This window comes from Amphiura filiformis, chromosome 16 (genome assembly GCF_039555335.1).
Source record: "Amphiura filiformis chromosome 16, Afil_fr2py, whole genome shotgun sequence".
NCBI lineage: Eukaryota > Metazoa > Echinodermata > Ophiuroidea > Amphilepidida > Amphiuridae > Amphiura > Amphiura filiformis.
In genome coordinates, this window is record NC_092643.1 from 60,550,911 (window position 1) to 60,575,505 (window position 24,595).

At 36.7% G+C, this 24,595-nt stretch overlaps 1 protein-coding gene across 1 annotated transcript in view; it reads right to left on the reverse strand.

The window, feature by feature from the left end:
- Positions 1-3,290: 3,290 nt before the first annotated feature.
- Positions 3,291-24,595, reverse strand: part of LOC140136286 (uncharacterized) — a 29,504-nt gene continuing 8,199 nt past the window's right edge. Inside the window, 1 exon segment of the mRNA XM_072158013.1 lies at positions 3,291-5,329. Within this exon segment, the coding sequence (XP_072014114.1) occupies positions 4,017-5,261 (1,245 nt within the window). The 5' untranslated portion in view covers positions 5,262-5,329 and the 3' untranslated portion in view covers positions 3,291-4,016.

Genomic DNA, 24,595 nt, shown 5'->3' on the forward strand with positions numbered 1-24,595 from the left:
TCGAAAGGGGGGGGCAAAGATTTTTTAGCACGGCCAGAGGGCGGGGTGCACGCGATTTTTGGCAGACCATTTTGAGAATTCGCCACCCCGGGGTTACACATAATTATTGCACCACCCCTCACTGGTGTGGCTTTTCTCCGGTGTGAGTTCTGATGTGGTATGTGAGGCCACTTCTTTGATTAAAGCATTTCTGGCAATACTCAAACTTGTGTGGCTTTTCTTTTGTGTGAGTTCTGATGTCCGGGCAAAACATTTCTGACAATATTCACAGGTGCAAATTTTCTTTAGTATGATTTTTGATGTGGTATCTGAGGCCACTTTTTTGGGCAAAGCATTTCTGACAATGCTCACACTTGTGTGGTTTTTCTTTGGTGTGAGTTACGATATGATGTGTGAGGCCACTTCTTCGAGTAAAACATTTCTGACAATAATCACATTGGAATGGCTTTTCTTTGGTGTGAATTCTGGTGTGTCTTTTCAACTCACCATTATCGACAAAGCATTTTGGACAATATTCACATTTATAGGGTTTCTCTTTGGTGTGAGTCCTCCTGATGTGCAGTATGAGGCTACTTCTGTATGTATAGCATTTATGACAGTATTCACACTGGTGTTTCATTTTTGTGTGACATCTCAGACTCATACATGTATGTGTTTCAAGCGCAAACTTTTGGGCAAAATATTGTCTACAAAACGGACACTGATGCAGTCCCATAATATCACCATCATCAAGTTCAAGTTTTGTGAGAGTTGCATTGTTTTCCCTGTCGTGCGTTTTCAAATGTTCATTCAAATGATTTTTTCCAACAAAACACACTTCACATATCTCACACTGAAAGAAAAGTTGTGTCGTCTGCATGTCACTGATCCAATTGGGACACTTTCTCTTCTTGAGAAGCGCCCTAACGTATTTTGCCATGTGTCGTTTTCTATGTTGTTGCAGCATATCAAAGGAGTGCAAAGTAACATTGCAAAATGTACATGTAAAAGGCTTCAACATCTCCATTGTTTATCCTGTATTATCTTACACAATTACTGATATCTCTGAAGTTAACCTGGGCATAAAACAAAAGAATAAAAGAGGTACAATAAGAATTCCGAAACCGATTTCTTGGAAAATTATTATTTATTAAAAAGGTGGAAAATCATCACGCTTTATGACTATGGGCCTGCAGGGTGACACATACAGTGTAGCAGAAGGGTAGCTTATGGGGCAACACATACAATAACAAGACTTAGCTGTGGTCTAACCCACGAACACAGCCATGTTGTGACCCCTAATGACCTTTGACCCCAAAATATATGAAAACGCACATAGACATTGGATAATGTCAATGCATGGGTGCACGTGGCACCACTTTGCTATGTAACTTGTGGCAGAATTGGGGCATTTTGAAGGTTTATCGTCTCAGACCAGAAGTGACCCCTTAATGACATTTGACCCCAAATAAAAAAAATACCACATATGAATTGGGTAACCACAATTCATGTGTGAACATACCGTTACTGTCCTATGTTTTTCTTATCAAATTAAAAATGTTGAAGGTTTTTCGTTTTATACCGGAAGTGACCCCTTAATGACCTTTGACCTCAAACAAAAAAATACCACATATACATAAGGTAAACATAATTCATGTGTGCACATACCGTCACTCTCCTATGTTTTTCTTAGCTTATAAAATTTTTGAAGGAATTTGGTTTTATACGGAAGTGACCCCTTAATGACCTTTGACCTCAAATCTGTGTATGATTCATAGACACTGGGTAATAGCAATGCATGTGTGCAAGTTGCGTCACCGTCCTATGTAATTTGTGGGAGAAGTAGCATTTTGAAGGTATTTCGTTTTATACGGAAGTGACCCCTTAATGACCTTTGACCTCAAACAAAAAAAAATACCACATATACATTAGGTTAACATAATTAATATGTGCACATACTGTCACTCTTCTATGTTTTTCTTAGCTAACAAAATTTTTGAAGGAATTGGGTTTTTTACGGAAGTGACCCCTTAATGACCTTTGACCTCAAATCTGTGTATGATTTATAGACACTGGGTAATAACAATGCATGTGTGCAAGTAGCGTTACTGTCCTGCGAAATTTGTGGGAGAAGTAGCATTTTGAGTTGAAATCACGTTTTTGACCTGTGACCCCTACATGACCTTTGACCCCACGAGTTTCATGTGACATGTAGGGGCATGGTCAGTGATAGTTGTGACCAAGTTAGGTTAAAATCGGTGTAAGCATGTCAGTGCTAGAGCAAATGAAATGGTCGACAGAAGAAAGAACCTGTAAGAAAAAAGACACAGCCGTGACTAATGTCACAGCTGTGTAAGAAGGCGGAAATCTACCTGAAATTCTTGTAGTATATCTGGATGATCAGAACTTTCCGGGACCCGTATTCTTCTTTAACAATTTTCTCATACATGTACGTCTACTGCACTGGCCTCCGATAAGATATCAGCCCCAAGATTTAATTTACTAAGTGTTTTCATAAAAGAACAAGAAATTAAAAACGAAATGTTGAAAAATTAGAGAAACAAAATCTAAGTAAGTTGAACATATAGGATTTTGGATAATCTCTTTCCCTTATAATGCCTTTTGTTGTTATAACTCCTTATCCTTGTAGATATATCATTGAAATATACAATTTTAATCACAAACTATATTTCGCCCTTCAAAAAATTGAACAGGCTTTTAAGGGCTGGGGTATGAACGTTTGAACAGTATTTATTGTGGGACATTAGAGCACATCAGACATATCGAATTGCATTCTGAATACGAAGAATGTCATTGTGATATCAAATAATTTTGATTTTTGAAATTCGCAATTTAATACACATTTTATGGCAAATCATTAAAATTGATATTTTGATATTTAACAGTACTTGAAGTAAACTTTATAAATATGATGATTTATACTTAAAGTGTATGTAGGTGGGATGAAAAGCCGACAATCAATTGAAAATTTTGACCTTTCGTATTGAAGATATGGATTTTTTTTGGGAAAAAAATCAATATCTTCAATATGAAAGGTCAAAATTGTCAATTGACCGTCGGCTTTTCCTCCCTGCTACATACACTTTAAGAATATGTCATTAGATTTATATAATTTACCGATGACTGTTATATATCAAAAATTTGAAAAATATCAAATTTTAATAATTTGTCATAAAATTTGTATTATATCGTGATTTTCAAAAAAAATTAAAATTATTTGATATCAGAAAGACATGCTTCGTATTCAGAATGCAATTCGATAGGTCTGATGTCTCATGTCCCACAAAAATACTGTCGAAACGCAATAAACGCTCATTTTAGATCCCTTAAAGGGATTTACAGCAGTGTGAATTAAATCACAGCATGTGTAAATATGGCAGTTGTGAGCATGTGAAGTATGTGTTCCGGTGCAAAGGATTTGCACACACGGAAGTCATTGTACTGCACAATTCCTCACTACGTCACACACAGACATCACTGATGGATATCAATAACCTCCGTGGCAGTGTGTGTATATCATCTAAAGAGCAATTTAATTGGGATGCACATATGGTGCATTGGTGCAATACGCAGAGGTTATGATTATATGAATGTCTTTTTATTTAAGACGTTTCTTCTTCCAACAAAGCATTACTGATTATAGTTGTAAGATAGTTGAGCAAATAACCCTTAAAGTCAGACTTTTATACGCCGGTATTTACGTTCACTTTCACATGTTTAATCGCCATAATGTACATACAAATGCAAAGCATGATAGAACGCAGATCTTAATACACTACATTGTTGTACAATAGTCTCTCTTTAGTGTGAGTTCTGAACTTCTGATGTCTTTTTAAGTAAATTAAGCGAACAAAATCACATTTTAAATGATTTCTCTTTTTTTCTGGTGCGTGGCTTTTCTTTGGTGTGAGTTCTGATGTGGTATATGAGACCCTCTTTTTCGGGTATAACATTTATTGCAATACTCACACTGGTGTGGTTTCTCTTTGGTGTGATTTCCGATGTGTTATGTGAGGCTACTTTGTTGAGCACTTCTCAAAGCACTTCTCAATGCTTCTGGCAATATTCTCTGGCCATACTGGTATGGCTTCTCTTTGGTGAGTTTTGGGGTGTTGTGTAAGGTTACTTCTTTGAGCAAAGCATTTCTGGCAATACTCACACTTGTATGGTTTTTCTTTGGTGTGAGTTCTGATGTGGCATATGAGACATTGTGTTCCAATATCTGTGATAAGACCATCTCTCTGGGTAAAATATTTTTGACAATACTCACACTGGTGTAGCCTTTCTTTGGTGTGAGTTGTGATGTGTTTTTTCAAGTCACCGTTACAGGCAAAGCATTTCTGACAATATTCACATTTATATGGTTTCTCTTTGGTGTGAGTTCTGATGTGTTGTGCGAGGCCACTTCTTTGAGTAAAGCATTTCTGACAATACTCACACTTGTTTGGCTTTTCTTTTGTGTGAGTTCTCATGTGTTGTGTTAGGGTACTTCTTTGAGTAAAGCATTCCTGGCAATACTCACACTGGAATGGTTTCTCTTTGGTGTGAGATGTGAACATTTACTGATAAGGTTTCTCTGGTTTCTTTGTACTGTGAGTTGTGATGTGTCTTTTCAAGGCAGCATTAAAGGCAAAGCATTTGTGACAATATTCACATTTATATGGTTTCTCTTTGGTGTGAGTTCTGATATGTCGTTTTAACTCGCTATTAAATGCAAAGCATTTCTGGCAAGACTCACACTTATATCGCTTTTTTTTGGTGTGAGTTTTGATGATGTGTTGTGCGAGGATACTTCTTTGAGCAAAGCATTTCTGGCAATAATCACACTTGTATGGCTTCTCTTTGGTGTGAGTTCTCATGTGTTGTGTGAGCCAACTTTTATGAGCAAAACACTTCAGACAATATTCACAGCGGTATGGTTTCTCTTTAGTGTGGCATCTCATGTGTCTATCAAGATTTAACTCTTGGCTAAAATATTGTCTACAATACTGACACTGATGCAGTGCCGCCTTGTTTTGCCTGTCATGGGTTTTCAAATGTTCAGTCAAATGTTTTTTTCCGACAAAACACTCTTCACATATCTCACACTGAAAGAAAAGTTGTGTAGTGTTCTCATCAATGATCAGATTGGGATTCTTTCTCTTCTTGGCAAGAGCTCGAGTGTATTTCACCATATGTCGTTTTCTATGTTGCTGTAGCATATCAAAGGAGTGCAAAGTAATGTCACAGAATGTACATGTAAAAGGCTTCAACAACTCCATTGTTGATCCAGTATTATCTACATGTATACAAAATTACCGATATCTAGTACTGGCCACACTGAAATAACCTGGACATAAAACAAAAGAATAAAGAGGTACAATAAGAAATCCGAAACCGTTTTGATTTGAAACTTAGAAAATACAAAATAAGTATATTTTTAAGAACAAAATCTTTAAAAAATTATAAATCTCACTATAAATTGGCTGATGTTGTATCTATGTCCCATGAAAGGCTGACAGTTTTAATGCAAAATTTACACGATAGAAAGTACCACTGAAAAGAACACTGAAATATTTATTTTGTTATTTTGTATTAAGCAATTGTCCAACAACACTGAAAAATAGACTGAAATCATTTGCCACTCATTAGTTCCATTGAAATTGATCACACTAATACACTAATTTGAGGGGACCAATTCAATTGTTATCAAAATTACTATCCTGGACCATAGGTGTCAATCCCGGTGGACACGTCCCCTCCTCATTTTGGGCTGGGGGGACACAATATCAAATGCCCCCCCCCACGTTTCTGCACATACTTTTATACCAATCTACCTCACTTTCTGATGAAATCCCATGGATGTGGGAGGCATTATCAAGTAAGTCAAATATTTGTTGCTCGAGAACTGTTTAAAAGCTCTGTTTATCACGTATTTCATGAATATGTGTGCAATTGTCCCCATCAACTTCAGGGGGTAAAAAGCTTTGCCTAAACTGCTAATGTCTGGTATGCTAGTGACAGAAAGGAAAAAGAGGGCTTTCAGGAGAGTTGATCAGACTTAGGAAAAAGACAGAAACAGAAGGATTGAAGAAAGTGATCAAGACGCAGATACACATGACAAAGCCGACTAAGATATTTAATTATCCAGGACCAAATATTTTTGATGCCCTGTCAACAAGCCAGAAAATATAAATTAGACAATCTTTCCAAAAACTAACAAAATGGTTAAAATGTCCTTAAAGGACCATTTTGACATATCATTGGAAATAATGAACAAAAACATGCTATTTTTAGTCCATTATATGAATTTGAAAAGGCCATACAAATGTAGATCAAAAACTATAGGTCACAGACATTCACCATCATCAACTCTTTTGTTCAGAATAACTAGGTTGACATGACATATTTTTCAAATCAATAAAATATATACTTTGAATACAAATCACCAAAAAAGCCAACCAAATGCCATCAAAAAAAAAATGCAACTGCAGAGTCAAAGAAACCTGTCCCTCCGTGGAAAGTGCATGACAAGTGCTTTAGTATATAAAGCCAGTGTATCTTCGAATACAGAGTCTAAATCTTATATAGGACTTTCAGGTGGAACCTTTAAACAGAGGTTCAACAACCACACCAAATCATTCAAACATGACAAATATGAGAAGGAAACAGAACTCTCAAAATATGTATGGCAACTTAAAAGAAAAGGAAGTAACTACTCTATCCACTGGGAAATCTTGAAAGAATCAAACACACACAGACGTCACTCAGAACAATGCAACCTATGCATTGAAGAGAAATTAGAAATACTGCGTATGCGAAAGGGCCTAACACCATCAATAATAAAACCGAACTCATCTCAAAATGCCGACACGGTCGGAAACCACCAAGCAGCGCAAAGAAAAAATAAATTGCGCACTTCATTACTTGCGTAGTTGCTTACGCCTACTGCGCCTCCGCATTTTAAAGAAATAATTTGCGCACTTCATTACATGCGTATATATGCTGCACCTATTGCGTTTTTCGCTAAACATGCGTGCATTTGTTTTTCGCATATCAAAATTGCGAGCATGCGTGTATGAAAAGAAATAAATACGCACTTCATTGCATGCGTAGTTGCTGCGCCTATCGCGTTTTTCGCTAAACATGCGTGCGTATACACTGTGTCATTCGTTTTAAACATGCGCGCTGTCATACTTTTCTAGTGAAGACGCGTACGCTTTCAACGCTATGAATTTATTTGTTTTGTTTTGGAGTTACAGTTCAGTGTTCAGCTATTTATCTGATGATCGCCGTTTTAGGCGTGAAACTCCGAGTAATAAATCATGCTGATATAACATAATTACGCTGTTTTTATATATTTTATTACACGCTCTACTATCTAATAGTATCGAGCACTATTTTCAGCTGTTTTGATTAACTATATATTATAGCAGGCTCCCTATTTTGGTTGAGCACTATTTATCACTATACCAGCCGTAGCACCGTAAACATGGATCTACTCAAACTGAACTACTCCGACAAGAACATTCCTATACCATCACACAGCGAATACTTGAAAAGACTACTAGAAAAAGTGGAAAGCGTCATCAAGCGAATGAGATGGAAAGCTTTTTTCTTCCTTAACGATGAAGAAGATACAGATACCAGCAGCGACGATGACAGCAGCGATGAAGAAGTCGATCAGTACGGAAAATTCGGATTCAAGTCAAAGAAGACCCCACCGCAAATCAAGGAAATGGCTCATTTCGAAAGAGACATGCTTGAAATGGTAGAAAACATTCAATTCCGATAGGTAAACGATGAATTCCAAACCGTGCTAAGAGAGGATGCAGATAAGATCAACTCCTCAGATAAACTCTTCGTACCAGCAGACAAAACAAGGAACATATACAAGATGGATAACAAACAGGTATGACAAGCTTCTTACTGAAAACACTACCCAGAAATATAAAAGAGCAGATACCAGTATTGTTAAAGAAATCGACACTGAATTCAATAACATTGCCAACAAATTAGACATAAGTGATAGGATTGACAAAACGGCTGAAAGTCACGCCTTTATCTCACTGAAAGACCACAAAGACAACTTTGAAACCAATCCAAAATGTAGACTAATCAACCCAGCAAAAACAGAATTAGGAAGGGTGAGCAAACAAATGCTAGACCGGATAAATAATAACATCAGACTAAAAATACACGTGAACCAATGGAGGAATACGTCCTCCGTATTAAAATGGTTCAATGGTCTACAAGAAAAATGCATGCTCATCTTCCTTATATTTGACATATCGGAAGACCTTCTCACCAAGTCTTTAAACTGGGCTAAACAATACACAACCATCTCAAACCTAGAACAAGAAACGATAATGCACGCACGTAAATCCCTCCTCTTCGACAACAAAGGCAATCCATGGGTGAAGAGAGACGCAAACAACGCATTTGATGTCACAATGGGGGGATTTGACGGCGCAGAAGTGTGTGAATTAGTGGGCCTCTTCATCTTACAAACGTTAGAAATGAAACTCAATGCAACCAGTATCGGACTCTACAGGGATGACGGTCTTGCGGTACTCAAGAACCACTCAGGAAATAAGGCAGACAGAACAAGGAAGCAACTCATAAAGATCTTCCAATCATTTGGACTAAAGATAACTGTTCAAACCAACATGAAATCAGTCAACTTCCTAGATGTTAACCTTAACCTCGACACCGGTATACATCAAGCCTACAAAAACCCAATGACCATCCAGTCTACATCAACACCCAATCCAACCATCCACCTCACGTCATCAACCACATCCCTATCGCCATTGGGAAAAGAATCTCCACACTTTGGCGTCCAACCACGGCGTCTTCAAGAAAGCCGCCCCGCATACAATGACGAAGCTCTGAAATCAAGTGGTCACGCTGAATCCATTCAATACACCACCAAGGAGAATAATACAAGACCATCAGCAGAAGAAAAGACGCCGCACCAGAAAAGTCATCTGGTTTAACCCTCCGTACAATAAAGCCGTGAAATCAAATGTAGGGAATATGTTGATCAAGCTTCTAGCCAAACACTTCCCGCGTGGACACAAACTCAACAAAATATTTAAGGGGTGGTGCAATAATTATGTGTACCCCGGGGTGAATTATAGGGGGCAAAGATTTTTGGCAGGCCAAAAGGGGGGCAAGCATTTTTTGGCAGGTCGAAAGGGGGTCAAGCGATTTTGGCAGGTCGAAAGGGGGGCAAGCAATTTTGGCACAGATATTTTGGGCACCGTTTCTATATTACGCCCTAAAAAGGTGTAGGAAAACGTTAGGAACACATTCAAATATGCAATATGTATAATTTCAATTTAAGGTTTTAAATCGGGTTCCCCAAAATCTTGCATGTGTAAGGGGGGGGGCAAAGATTTTTTGGCACGTCAAACGGGGGGGGGGGGGGCAAAGGTTTTTTGGCACGGCGAAAGGGGGGGCAAAGGTTTTTGCACGGCCAAAGGGGGACAAGCGATTTTTGGCAGACCATTTTGAGAATTCACCCCGGGGTACACATAATTATTGCACCACCCCTAACAGGAACACTGTGAAAATCAGCTACAGTTGTATGAAAAATATGAAATCAATCATCAAATCCCACAACTCACAAATCACCAAAAAAGCCAACCAAATGCCATCAACAAAAAGTTGCAACTGCAGAGTCAAAGAAACCTGTCCCCTCCGTGGAAAGTGCATGACAAGTGCTTTAGTATATAAAGCCAGTGTATCTTCGAATACAGAGTCTAAATCTTATATAGGACTTTCAGGTGGAACCTTTAAACAGAGGTTCAACAACCACACCAAATCATTCAAACATGACAAATATGAGTAGGAAACAGAACTCTCAAAATATGCATGGCAACTTAAAAGAAAAGGAAGTAACTACTCTATCCACTGGGAAATCTTGAAAGAATCAAACACACACAGACGTGACTCAGGACAATGTAACCTATGCATTGAAGAGAAATTAGAAATACCGCACTTCATTGCATGCGAAGTTGCTGCGCCTATCGCGTTTTTCGCTAAACATGCGTGCGTATACACTGTGTCATTCGTTTTAAACATGTATGCGCGCTGTCATACTTTTCTAGTGAAGACGCATACACTTTCAACGCTATGAATTTATTTCTTTTGTTTTGGAGTTACAGTTCAGTGTTCAGCTATTTATCTGATGATCACCGTTTTAGGCGTGAAACTCCGAGTAATAAATCATGCTGATATAACATAATTACGCTGTTTTATGTATTTTATTTTACTTTGAATACATATTTATTTTTTCCCTCGTGCAACAATTACCGTACATTTTTATGTCAAACTGGCCAAAATATCACAAAAATATTATTTTTGCCATTATTTTATATCGAGTTGTGCTGTGACATTTTTTTTCATCAGCGTTGGAAATCCTTGTGATATTTAACCCTTCAATCCGACTTTTACATGTGTATACGCCAGTATTTACGTTAGCTTTCGCATCTTTAATCGCAATAAATGTATACAAACACAAAGCATGATGAGATGCATATTAACCACTGGGCTGACATCCTGCAGACCCTAATACACTATACATGTAGTCTCTCTTTAGTGAGAGTTCTAATGTGTCTTTTTAAGTAAATTAAACGAACAAACTTTTATATTTATACATTTGATATAATCTCTCTTTCGTGCAAGTTCTGGTGTGTGGCTTTTCTTTGGTGTGAGTTCTGATGTGCTATACATTTGTATTTTCTGGGTATAACATTTGTGGCAATACTCAAACTGGTATCGTTTCTCTTTGGTGTGAGATCCGATGTGTTGTGTGAGGCTACTTTGTTGAGCAAAGCATTTTTGGCAATATTCACACTGGTGTGGCTTCACTTTGGTGTGAGTTCTGAGTTGTGTGAGGTTACTTCTTTGAGTAAAGCATTTCTGGCAATACTCACACTTGGTGTGGTATTTTTTGCGTGTGAGCTGATGTGGCATATGAGACCTTCTCTCTGGGTGAAACATTTTTGCCAATACTCACACTGGTGTAGCTTTTCTTTAGTGTGATTTCTGATGTGGTGTGTGAGGCTACTTATTTGGGTAAACTATTTCTAACAATACTCACATTGGTATGGCTTTTCTTTGATTGAGTTCTGATGTGTCTTTTCAAGTCATTATTTTGGGAAAAGCATTTTTGACAATATTCACATTTATATGGTTTCTCTTTGGTGTGAGTTCTGATGTGTTGTGTGAGGTTACTTCTTTGAGTAAAGCATTTCTGGCAATGCTCACACTGGAATGGTTTCTCTTTGGTGTGAGTTCTAATGTGTTGTGTGAGGTTACTTCTTTGAGTAAAGCATTCCTGGCAATACTCACACTGAAATGGTCTCTCTTTGGTGTGAGTTCTGATGTGTTGTGTGAGGTTACTTCTTTGAGTAAAGGATTCCTGGCAATACTCACACTGAAATGGTTTCTCTTTGGTGTGAGTTCTGATGTGTTGTGTGAGGTTACTTTGAGTAAAGCATTCCTGACAATACTCACACTTGGTGTGGTTTCTTTTTGGTGTGAGTTCTGATGTGTTGTGTGAGGTTACTTCTTTGGGTAAAGCATTTCTGGCAATACTCACACTGGAATGGTTTCTCTTTGGTGTGAGTTCTGATGTGTTGTGTGAGGTTACTTCTTTGAGTAAAGCATTCCTGACAATACTCACACTGGAATGGTTTCTCTTTGGTGTGAGTTCTGATGTGTTGTGTGAGGTTACTTCTTTGGGTAAAGCATTTCTGGCAATACTCACACTGAAATGGTTTCTCTTTGGTGTGAGTTCTGATATGAACATGTAAAGCACCTTTTTGAGAAAAACATTTCTGGCAATACATGCACTGATAAGGTTTCTCTGGTTTCTTTGTACTGTGAGTTGTGATGTGTCTTTTCAAGTCACCATTAAAGGCAAAGCATTTCTGACAATATTCACATTTATATGGTTTCTCTTTGGTGTGAGTTCTAATGTGTTGTTTTAACTTGGTATTAAATGCGAAACATTTCTGGCAATACTCACACTTGTGTGGTTTTTCTTTGGTGTGAGTTCTGATGTGCTGTGTCAGGCCACTTCTTTCAGTAAAGCATTTCTGGCAATATGGCTTTTCTTTGGTGCGAGTTCTGATGTGACATATGAAACGCTCTTTTTGGGGAAAATATTTCTGGCAATACTCACACTGGTACGGTTTCTCTTTGGTGTGAGTTCTTGTGTGTTGTGTGAGCCAACTTCTATGAGCAAAACATTTCTGACAATATTCACACTGGTAAAGTTTCTCTTTAGGGTGGCATCTCATGTGTCTATCAAGATTTAACTTTTGGCTAAAATATTGTCTACAATACTGACACTGATGCAGTCCCATAATATTGCTATCACCAAATTCAGATTCTGTGACTGTGAGGGTTGCCTCATTTTGCCCATCGTGGGTTTTCAAATGTTCAGTCAAATGTTTTTTTCCAACAAAACACTCTTTACATATCTCACACTGAAAGAAAAGCTGTGTGGTGTTCACATCACTGATCAGATTGGGATACTTTTTCTTGGAAAGAGCTCGAGTGTATTTCACCAAATGTCGTTTTCTATGTTGCTGTAGCCTATCAAAGGAGTGCAAAGTAATGTCACAGAATGTACATGTAAAAGGCTTCAACAACTCCATTCTTGATCCAGTATTACCTTACAAAATTACTGATATCTACATGTACATGTATTACTGGCCACACTGAAATAACCTGGACATAAAAAAAAAAGAATAAAGAAGTAAAATAAGAAATCCGAAACCATTTTAATTTGAAACTTAATAAATATACAAAATAAGTGTATTTTTAAGCAACAAAGACAGTTTCAATGCAAAATTTACACAATAAAAATTTGTAAGCAAATAACCATTGTCCAACAAAACTGAAAAATGGACTGAAACGGCTGGCTGAAAAATCATTGGTCACACATTAATCACACTGAAATTGATCACACTAGTTACACTTTTGAGCTGACCAGTTCATGGAAATTACTATCCTATACTTTGATCAGCTCGTAATCGGCGGGCCTTATAACAGCGCGGATTAATATCAATATATTTTATTGCGAGAATTGTCTTGTGACATCTCGCTAGAAATATCACAAATTATTAATTCAAAGCCCTATACTTTGTCTACTTTATTTAACATGCACAATAAAGACCAAACAGGTCAACTATATTACTCCAAAAGTGGGTCTACTTTTCGGCGTAATGGGAAAAGCCTAACAATTCCCGCCGATTACGAGCTGATCAAAGTATAGTACCCTGGACCATGGGTGTGAATCCCGGGGAACAAACACGTCCCCTCCACATTTTGGGCTGGGGGACACAATATCAAATGCCCCCACGTTCTGTGAATACTTTTATACCTTGATTTTGGGTGAAATACTACAACAAGTTTTGCATGAATATGCGTGCAATTGTCCCCGTAAACTTTAGGGGTAAAAAGCTTTGCCTAACCTGCTAATGTCTGGTACGCCAGTGACAGAAAGAAAAAAGAGGGCTTTCAGGAGAGTTAGACTGAGGAAAAAGATGGAAGTAGAACTAGAAGCATTGAAGAAAGTGATCAAAATGCCATTGACAAATCCGACTAAAATATTTTTATCCTCTGCGACTAAAGTTCTTTATTTGGTGCCCTACCCCCCACACAAGTTTTAAAAAGAACACCCCATCCCACAACTGAAAAAAAAAAGAAAAAAAAAATTGTTTTTAACTCTCTTTAAATACAAATGTAAGTACACATTCGGTAAACACCTTAATTTTGGTATAAACTTGGTGAAATGAACCCAATCTGTATCAACTTTCACTTCAAGTTGTATGAAAGTTTTTGGTGCATGCGCTTGCATATATTCTGCACAAATATGGCCAGAATAATTCTCACTGGGCAATTATTCTTTGACTTCGTATTGAACATTTTTCAATTTTTTTCAACGACTGAGTTGGGCACATTCCCACTCACACACCTCTGCCTTGATCAAGTGCGACGATATGCCTGTTTTGCGGTCATATTTAAAACAAAACATGGCCTCTCTCTTTTTTTAGAGTGCAAATTTGTTCCACTTTTGCACCATATTACACCATTTTAGCTTCAATATTGCAAACATTTTCATATGATTTGTACTGGTTGTCAGAGCTCTGGTACTATCGTGTTTTGATTATGGTAATGCCCTCTTATATCGAGCCAAATCTAAAGATCTTGATCGGCTACAGTCACTCCAACACAAGGCTGTCAAGATGATTTTCTCTGCCGCAAGACGCGATAGTCCATCTCCACTTATGCATAAACTGCATTGGTTGCCATTAAGAGAACGCATCAACTTCAAAGTTTGCCTCTACATCTTCAAATGCCTGAAAGGATCTGCACCTCAATATCTCGTTGACTTAGTTTCACTAAAACAACCCCATTCCGGACTCGTCACAAGATCTTCAATGGACATAACTCAAATAACTCCTCATGTTGGCAGAATACAAATTGGCGACAGAGCATTCCAAGCTGCTGCACCGGCACTGTGGAACTGCCTCCCACGTAACATCAGGGAGGCACGCTCAATCACAAGTTTCAAGAAACTCTTAAAATCTCATTATTATGTTTATTAATTTTGCTTTGTTTACTATTTTGTATGTTCTTGTCATTCACTGTTATGCGCCTTGATCTATTTGTAAAAGGCGCTATATAAATCATGTATGTATGTATGTACTGGACATAACCTTATTACATGTATACTGCCAAAAGGTGCTGGATCCACTATGTACAGTACACAGCGTCATCATCCCTACATCTTTGTGTCAAAAATTGCCCGTTTTTCAAAAGCTACGCATGGTGATTTTGTTCGAGATAGGCCGAGCGACTCTGGCTAAGCATACTATATACAGTTATACACGATATGAGATACCACAGAGTTTCTATTCTACACATTTTTACGATTTGCGCATGATCAATATCCCATATATGATGTTGCTATTACAAGGAAATTCGATTTGTTGTCAGGTGAAACCAAGGTTTTTTCGATGAGAGCGAAACAGGGCCACAGAAACTTGAAAATCAATTTCTAGTTCTAAATACCCTGGCCAATTTTGTGCCTATTTTTGCATTTCTCTCAAAAATTATAGCACATTGGTGACAATTAAGATATGCATGTTGTAGGGGCAAGGACTACAACTATCGCTCTGAAAATTCAGCAACTCAAGGCAAGTAGTTATTGATTTATTGATCAAATACTGGTTTTACCTCATTTTTGACTGCAACTCCACAACTGTTGTCTGTGCCGAAATAAAATTTCCAGTGCAGTACTTGTAGTCCTTGCCCCTATAATATACAAAGACCCCTTATTATGCGTAATAAGGGGTCTTTGGGTGACAGCGACACTGAAAAAGGCAGCCCTACATATTATGCGTCACCTCCAAAGTGTGAGTGCCCCCCCCCCTCGGGTGACAATGTATGTAGTACCAGAGAAGATGTAATAAAGAGGAGGTTGATCAAGCTATCCTCAAACAAATTATGTGTGAGACCGCTCACTCAAAGTAAATGATGAATCACCCTATTTAGCTGCTTTACAATAGAATACCACAATAGGGTTTGAACACGGGATGGGTGTGATACACAAGTTGCAGCTAACTGATTTTAGGGATAGGTCAGTGTGTGCATGTCATCATGCCATACACACCATGCATGCAGACCCTGTCATCTTGTCAGATTTCAGATAAAATATGACTGAAGTTCCATGGCAAATTATAATTTTTGCTACTTGTTGCCACTTTCAGACTCTATTATTTATGATAAAGAATGTTATCAATTATCAGAATATCTTTATTAGGTTGGCAGGAAATGACAGGAAAATACATAAAATAATAAAATAGAAATGATCAACAATCATCACCTCTCTAAAAAAATCCTAAAAATTTCTTCTTTAGAAATTTATATATTTACAAAAACGGTGGATTTGGGGGGAAATTTTACAGCACTCGATTTCTTTCTTGTATTATCCACATGTGGTATCCCATCCAAGCAGCAGGTCCTTAACACACTGCGTTTCATACTTTTTAACAAATTCTCTATAGAAACATTGGAAATATTTTCAATTCTGAAGTGAAAATTGGTCAACCATGGGCGGTCACACACATGGTTGTGTGTCATATGGTGGGGCACATTTGCGTTACAAGCACTAATTTTGATAATTTGTCTTCCTTTTCACTTAAAATTGATTATTATATCTAAAACTATACATCTCACACTAGCCAAACTATACATTTTTGGAAAGCTTATGTTCCAAGGAATCCAACTATGCAAAATTGAAGTTGGTATACAGGGTGTGTAAGAAAATATATAGGGTGATATCATGAAAATTTTTAATTTTGCTAGAAAATTTATAATTTATTGCATTTGCTACTGATATGGATTGCCTCAAATGAAATCTGAATTTTGTGACAGGCCACACTATGAGCTTTAATAAAATGTATACTTTTGCTATGTTAAGATTGACCGAAGTAGTTATACAGGGTGCGAAAATATACGTAACTTCATGCACCAAATGTTGATTACATTTTCGAAAATATTTTTTTTAGAGTGTATCCTACATTTATTTTAACTGCATATTTGGATTCCTGGGGTAAAAAGCATTCCAAAAATGTATACTTTTCCTATCTTAGGGTGTATAGTTCTCAAGATACAACAATTGAAAGCCAAAACGCATGTTGTGACTGAAAATTCTGGCATTTGTGTGTAAGTGAATAGGAAAAAATTGCGGGTCTTGTGACTTGCGGTTCTCAGTGAACACTTGTAAACACAATTAGATAAAATTAATACCTGAATATGAATAATGAATGAACAAGCTATCATTTGAGGTATGCTTTGCATGTATATCACACAATTTGATAGTGATATAATTTAAAATTCAAATAGATGTCATGTCTTCAAAGCATTTGCCATAGAGATTGTACATACTCCTCTACCACTTACATGTATCCTCTACCACTTATCCACCAGGTTTATCATCGTTAACATTTTAATTTTTTTCACTAATTAAACAAATTTGAATTCCAAGTTGTGAAACATATTTGAAAATTAGAATAATCAAGCTGTATAATAAGCCCAAACTTGATGCAATTGGACCAAGAATAGCTTTGTGACAACAAGTTAAATCAGAGAGAGGAGAGAAAAATGTAACGCCACCAGGTATTTTGGGATTCCACCATAAGACACATGACCACATAACATCATAGGATATTTCAAGTGGATGTCTAACTACTTGAGAATAAAGGACTATGAATAGATGCGACAGGATTACCTACAGGATTATCTCAAGGATATAATTCCGTTGACCCTCCTCTTTATTACATCTTCTCTGGTAGTACATATTATAAATGTGACACGATTTGGTCCATGGGGCCAAAGGCGGCAAATTTGAAACTGAGATAAAGGTAAAAATATGGAGTAAAAAAACACATAAAATACATAAGAAAATATACATTAAAAAAACTTCATAACTTTTTAGAACCAAGTATGCTAGACCTGTGGTATTTTCAGTAAATAATAGTCTATTGACTTTGTATGTACATCATGTACATGTAATAATGTAACAATTACAGTAACTCAATTTTCAAAAATGCCTCCTTTGGCCCCCATGGACCAGATTGTGTCACTGTCGCAGATTATCTATGCTATCATGTTTATAATAAATATGCATGCAGATAAGTCCATATCAAATCAACCAGGGGTCCCCAGGTGACCCTCTCAGATTTTGATGAAATTCCATCAGAATAATCTTTTGTGGCCATAATGAACCCATACAAAAAAATGGCCTCATACATGTAGGCCATGTCGCTTTTGAGAAATGGCCCTTTGAAGTTTGACCCAGATCCCCCCCCTTTTTTTGGCACTCGCGAGTGTCATTGGTGATTTTTACCAACTTGGGTATCTTATAACTTCTTATTCTGAACAGGTATAAAGCTGCAATGTTGCATTCTAGCTAACCTTATGTCATATTTTTAGAATCTGGCTCTAAATTTCAGATATCTGCTTTCCATTTAAAGTTATGAGCACTCAAAGTTGGTCATTTATTCAACCGCAAGTGTGATTTTGTCATTTTGGGGGTCCCCTGGTGCCACAAATATGTGGTCATATGACTCAAATGTCATAGATACATTGTCTATAGGTACATATAGCCCACAAGCAAGTTTGAGCAATTAATGGAGGAATGGGCGGTATCCGAAGTTGGGTGGTATCCGATATGGGCGGTATACATGTATGGGCGGTATCCGATGCTGGAGACCCCCCCCCCCCCTCTTTCTGACCAATGGTTGACCATGTTGACAGTTGAAACATGGATTGAAATTTACAGCCCTGAAACATACTTATGAGACCTACCTAGAAACAAAAATTCAGCTTTGGTACTCAACTCCATCATAGTTAGATGGCAGCTTGAAAATAGGGTGAAAAACCTGCTATTTCTTGTCATGGTTGCTGAATTCAACACCCTTAGACAAGAAATAGTAGGTTTTCCACCCTATTTTCAAGCTGCCATCTAACTATGATGGAGTTGAGTACCAAAGCTGAATTTTTGTTTCTAGGTAGGTCTCATAAGTATGTTTCATGGCTGTAAATTTCAATCCATGTTTCAACTGTCAACATGGTCAACCATTGGTCAGAAAGAGGGGGGGGGGTCTCCAGCTAATTTTCACCCGAACCCAACTTCGGACAGGCATTGGTTTTGAAAATACTAGGCGTGCAATTAATAGCACTCCTTGAAATGTTAAGGTGAGCAATCAGGTGTGCTATAAACCGCACTTGTGAAGAAGCTAAGGCTCTAGCAGATTTACAAGGTGAGCTATAAATCACACTCGAATGAACAACTTAAGGTGAGCCATCCGCGAGCGTTGCACTCGCTCACCTTAAAATTCAAAGCCTGTTCGGATACCACCCATTCCTCCATTAATGGTTTGATTTGCTCAAACTTGCTTGTGGGCTTAGATATGTACCTATAGACAATGTATCTATGACATTTGAGTCATATGACCACATATTTGTGGCACCAGGGGACCCCCAAAATGACAAAATCACACTTGCGGTTGAATAAATGACCAACTTTGAGTGCTCATAACTTTAAACGGAAAGCAGATATATCTGAAATTTAGAGCCAGATTCTAAAAATATGACATAAGGTTAGCTAGAATGCAACATTGCAGCTTTATACCTGTTCAGAACAAGAAGTTATAAGCTACCCAAGTTGGTAAAAATCACCAACACTCGCGAGTGCCAAAAAAAGGGGGGGTCTGGGTCAAACTTCAAAGGGCCATTTCTCAAAAGCGACATGGCCTATGAGGCCATTTTTTTGTATGGGTTCATTATGGCCACAAAAGATTATTCTGATGAAATTTCATCAAAATCTGAGAGGGTAACCTGGGGACCCCTGGTTGATTTGCATGACGCTGGTGGGTACCAACCAAACTTCAGAAAAAAAAACCTTGATCGCCGATAACGATGTGATATGGGACTTACATAGGATTACACAGAGATATTTCTTGCCAAAATTTGACCATTTCTAGGCAAGTTGGCCTTACTTTTTCTGCATTATGTGAAAAAGGACAGTCTTAAGTAAGAATAAGTGCAACGCTTTTGATGTTTTGATGTTTCGGGAGACACAAACCGTTCAAACCCAAGGGAACGTCCTTTATTATTATAATACTAGTTCTTTGTTATTATTTACCTAATCCTCTTACGCCGTCTTGGCAATGGATGCCTGGATGTTTATGATGGGTTTGATCGATTGGCTGTCACTCAATTAATATTTAGTTATAATATATTTAGTTATAATTGTTTACAGTTATTTTATAATTTTCAGTGGAGAAATAAGTTTGATAATATTAATTATTATTAAAAATAACACAATATAAATGAATGGGATGAATGTTGGTTTTTTTAATGTTTTTTGAAATCAATATTATTTTTAAATATTATATTACTACTTTTTATTATTATTTATTATTTATTGTTATTTTTATTTATTACTATTATATTATTAAATTATTATTATAAATTATTAATAATTATTTTATTATTATTATTATTATTATTATTATTATATTACTAGACCTAATATTATTATTACTATTTATTATTTAATAATAATATCACTATCTTATTTTTGAATTTGTAAAAATACAATTAAAAAGTAGGCCTACACTGAATTCATTTCAGATTTTTTCTTTATCTTTTTCTTTTTATAGGCCTTTTCGTTTCTTTGTACAGCTAAGAATAATATATTATTTGTTTATGTTCTTATTTTTGTTAATTTCTTCAGGTAACTTTCATTTATTTATCATTCATGAATTAATTTAAATTTATTTAGATGGCACTGTAGGCTAGCATAGTAGCATGATTTTAATTTGATAAGTTTGTCATGATTTATTAAAATGACGACATGATAAATCTCTAGTACTAATAATTCCTGTAATTTTTTTATTATTTTTTTTAAATCATAATATCATGATTCATTTTCATACATGCATAAAATATAATAAATGTATTTTTATTTATTTTTAAATCTGCTAAAATAATGTCAGCTGACCGTGGGTGATGGTACTCAAGTACTTGTGGCTTTTGATACCACGGAATAATCAAAGTCAAGTGGTGACTTCCATATAAGGCTCATATAATAATGGACGTTCCCTTGGGTTTGAACGGTTTGTCGGGAGACTGCAGGCATGAGACTGCACTTTCCTAAAAAAACTGAAAATGCGCGTGAAATTGGGCAAAAAGTACCAAAAACAGGCTGAAATTAAATAAAGTTGCGGAAATTTTGACTATAAAAAAAACTGAATTCAGTTTTTAAACTGAAAATTCTCATGCCTGAGACTGGGAGGGATCATAATAAAAAAATGATGGAGCCTATTCTTGACTGTGTAATATGTAATATTGCTTCATCACATTGCCGTATGGTAACAGTCTTATACGATGGACAGATAGTATCAGTTTGTGAATGAGGACATCGTATAAGTTCCTTGTACCGGTGCTACAATATTTATACAGTTTTATAATTTATTGTATCGCTCAAAACTAAAAGCCTGCCCTGATTAGACTCGCTGAGGCTCATGGACGCCGTTCCTATGTCCATCAGAGCCTCGTATTTCCCATTTTGTGTGTAAATTTGATTTACACGCTATCTCTATGGAGAAATACGCTTTTAGACTTTTGCCGCTATTCCATTTAAAAAATTTCTTTGAAATTTGGACTATGCATATAAAACTGTACTCATACTGGGATCTAACCCATTGGAGGTATTCTTACCTACTTCTTGAAAAATAATATCATTTCAATTTTCGCGAATAAAGATGATTTACTGACGCCGTCTCTCTCACCATGCCCCACAAAATGATCACGAACTGAAATCAGTGAAATGTAACAAATGCTATTGCGCATGCGCAAACATAACATTTAGCCTGCATTTACCAGTCGCACTAATTGGTAAGCATTGAGGTCAGCGCCCAAAATGGTGAGATAAACTAGCAACACTTCATAATTCAGTGGGTGACATACGTGATGCGGGAAGATCACACATACAGTGCGTTAACGGCATAGGGAGTGAGGCGACAACAAGGAATATCCAGGGTTGCCAATGCAACAATAAATAAGCCCAAAATGCCAGCAATAAATACGGATTTGAACGACTGGTAATTAGATTAACAACAAGGTCACGCAGCGTGAAAATATAAACGCTAAAATTGATGGCCACCTAATTTTCACATATCGAAAACACACCAATATCATTATTAATCAGCGTACCACCAAAAATATCAATAATATTAGGCCAAATAAAATAAAAAACATGTTTCACGTCCGGGTTTTTTGAAAAAAAAGGAGGAAGAGGGGCTTTTATTTTTTATTTTTATCGCAAAATCGGTGTAAATACCCATAATTAGAGCTATTTTAGCGTATACAATAATGCCTGGAAAGAGGAGGAGGCCTCTTTTTATTTGTTGTTCTGAGAGATAGGCCCCTCTAACTATCACAAAACCTTATAAAAGTGTTTCTTGTATATTAGCAAGGCTATAGAAAGCACCTCTACTTCCTAGACATGTTTTTTGAAAAGTTGAATTTCAAAAAATAAAAATAAAATTGAAGAAACCTCAAAAAAAAGGAAGCGGGAGGGGACGTGAAACATGTTTTATTTTTTATTTGGCCTTATTATAATTAAATAAAATCTTTTAGCATTACTATTTCTATATCTTCTAGATTGCAAGTCACTTGGCTAATTCATGTCATTGTTGACATACTTGTGTCACGAAAATAGCATAATGGATAGCATATGCCAGCATCAACGATATCGTAACCATAGGGGAAAAATACAAAACAGATATACACATTTCAGAGATATAAAGTGTTTTCAGATTCCTTCAAGAATAATTTATACAGTTCTGTATTTCTTTATATATACATATGCACATAGCACATTAAAAATAAGCCATGTTTGCGAAACACAACAATATAAATCTTTCTCCCCACGCATAATAGAACATTCCCATCAATTAAGTACACCGTAAGCTCCTCCCATCTTACCGACGACTAAACAAATGCGATCGAGAACGGCACAACGGATTTTGTCCTGAAAATTGTTTCATCGTGACGATCAGAAACGCCAAAAATTGATTTTTTACTACGCTGCATATTCTACTGGAATCAAAGTACATGTAGGGATCACATTTGAAGGTAAATAGGCCAAATATTGCAAGAAAATCTACTCACTAGGACTTTAGGGAGTCCGCTCGTACACGGCTATTAGACTGCGGAACTCAGTCCTCAATGATAGTCAGTCATTTATCTTTTGGTCGTTATATGACTATCATTTGAGGGACTGAGTTGTTATAATATATCTTCCGAGGTGCAATTTCAGACAATAGCTGGGGATTAGTGGGGCAGAGGTTATCTATTGAATCCTTTCATGACCACTGAAGCATAGTTAGGGACAGGCATAAAAATTTCAAATTCATTTTTTTAACATGAATTGTTGTTTATTGGAAGAGAGAACTTCTCAGAAACAATTTGACACCAAAACCAATCTTCTACTGTATTGCTAAGTGAAGTTATGACGAAATTACTGTTGGAACATTGGGCCATTTTCTCTGATAAGACTTTAGGAGTGCATGGGGGGACTTGATAATTTTTGTGCCCCCCTGTCAATTTTTAGTTTTCACTGTAATTTAATCTAATTTTTGTTGAATATTATGTATGTTATCATTTTCAACACATCTGTGAAATTTTGTATGAAAATTCAAATTTTAAGGTGGTAAAAAAGTGATTTTTGTGCTCATTTTGGTCAAATTTTGCCATTTTTCGGCCATTTTGGGCCCATTTTAGGCAAAAACAATGATTTTTCCCAAGCGACAACAAAAAAGTGCTTTCTCCCAGCAAATAAGTAAACTGGAGTTGTTATGTGAAAAGGATGAAAGTTTTTGTCAAACCATGTTTCCCTTTTGTCAGAAGATGAATTTTGGGTCAAAATAGAATTTTTTCCCAAAAATGCCCCTTTTTGACCCCTTTTTTGACCAAAACGGTGATTTTCACCAAGGCATATCTCACAGAAAAAAATATTCAAAAGTAAAGTCAATGTTGCATTCTGCTTCCTAAAGCATTGAATCTGTTGTCAATGCAAACTAGAGCATCTGAAACAGATTAATTTTGGTTTTATTCATCATTTTCTCCAAAAATGGTGTTTTCAGTGGCACAAAATGGCACAGATTTACATAGGGCTTTAATATCAAGTAAAATAAATAGCGCCCTCGCTCAGATGTGCTTGTCCCTAGCATAGTCAAGTCTGCCAAGGACACTCGGCACAAATTGAAAGACCATCACAAAAGAATGCATGCATGTCAGGTCATCGACACCAATTTGGTGTTTGTTATGACACAAATTTGGTGTCTGTTATGCACCTCGAAATTAGTCACGATTATCGCACTTTCAGTTTCCCATGCGTTTGAGCGGGGAATTGGATTGCGTGCTTTTTCGATGTCTGGTGAGCAAATTTTTCAATATTTTGAGAAAATGATGTCAAATTTTCTATTCTGTATTGTTTGGTAATAATGTCTTTTGCCAATAGTATGTTTAAAGTTGTAATTTTGTGTTTTTGATCGCAAAGATCGGATATTTTCGTTCCCGATTCGAATTCTGAACCCTTCGCAAGGGTGCCGATTTCGCAGAACTTTGACGATAATTTTGCCTTTTGGACACTAAAATGCTTTCGATCCTTAATTTTGTTTCAACCGAGTCTTAAATTAGCAAGCACAATACGGTTGGTACCACTTTTATATACATTGATGAAATTTTAAAGATTTTTTTTCAAGTTTCTAACCGGCGCAAATCGTTAAGTGTGTATTTCCCATTGACATCCAAAATGGGAAATACGAGTCTGATGGACATAGGAACGGCGCCCATGAGACTCAGCGAGTCTACCTCGAAATATGTACCTTAAAGTCTGTATCTACACGGCTATAGGGAAAACCGATAACAGTGACTAGCCCAGGCTGATATAAATAATAATAATAAAAGCCTGATGATTGACCGATACCAAAGATGAGCCAAGTACATAATTAGT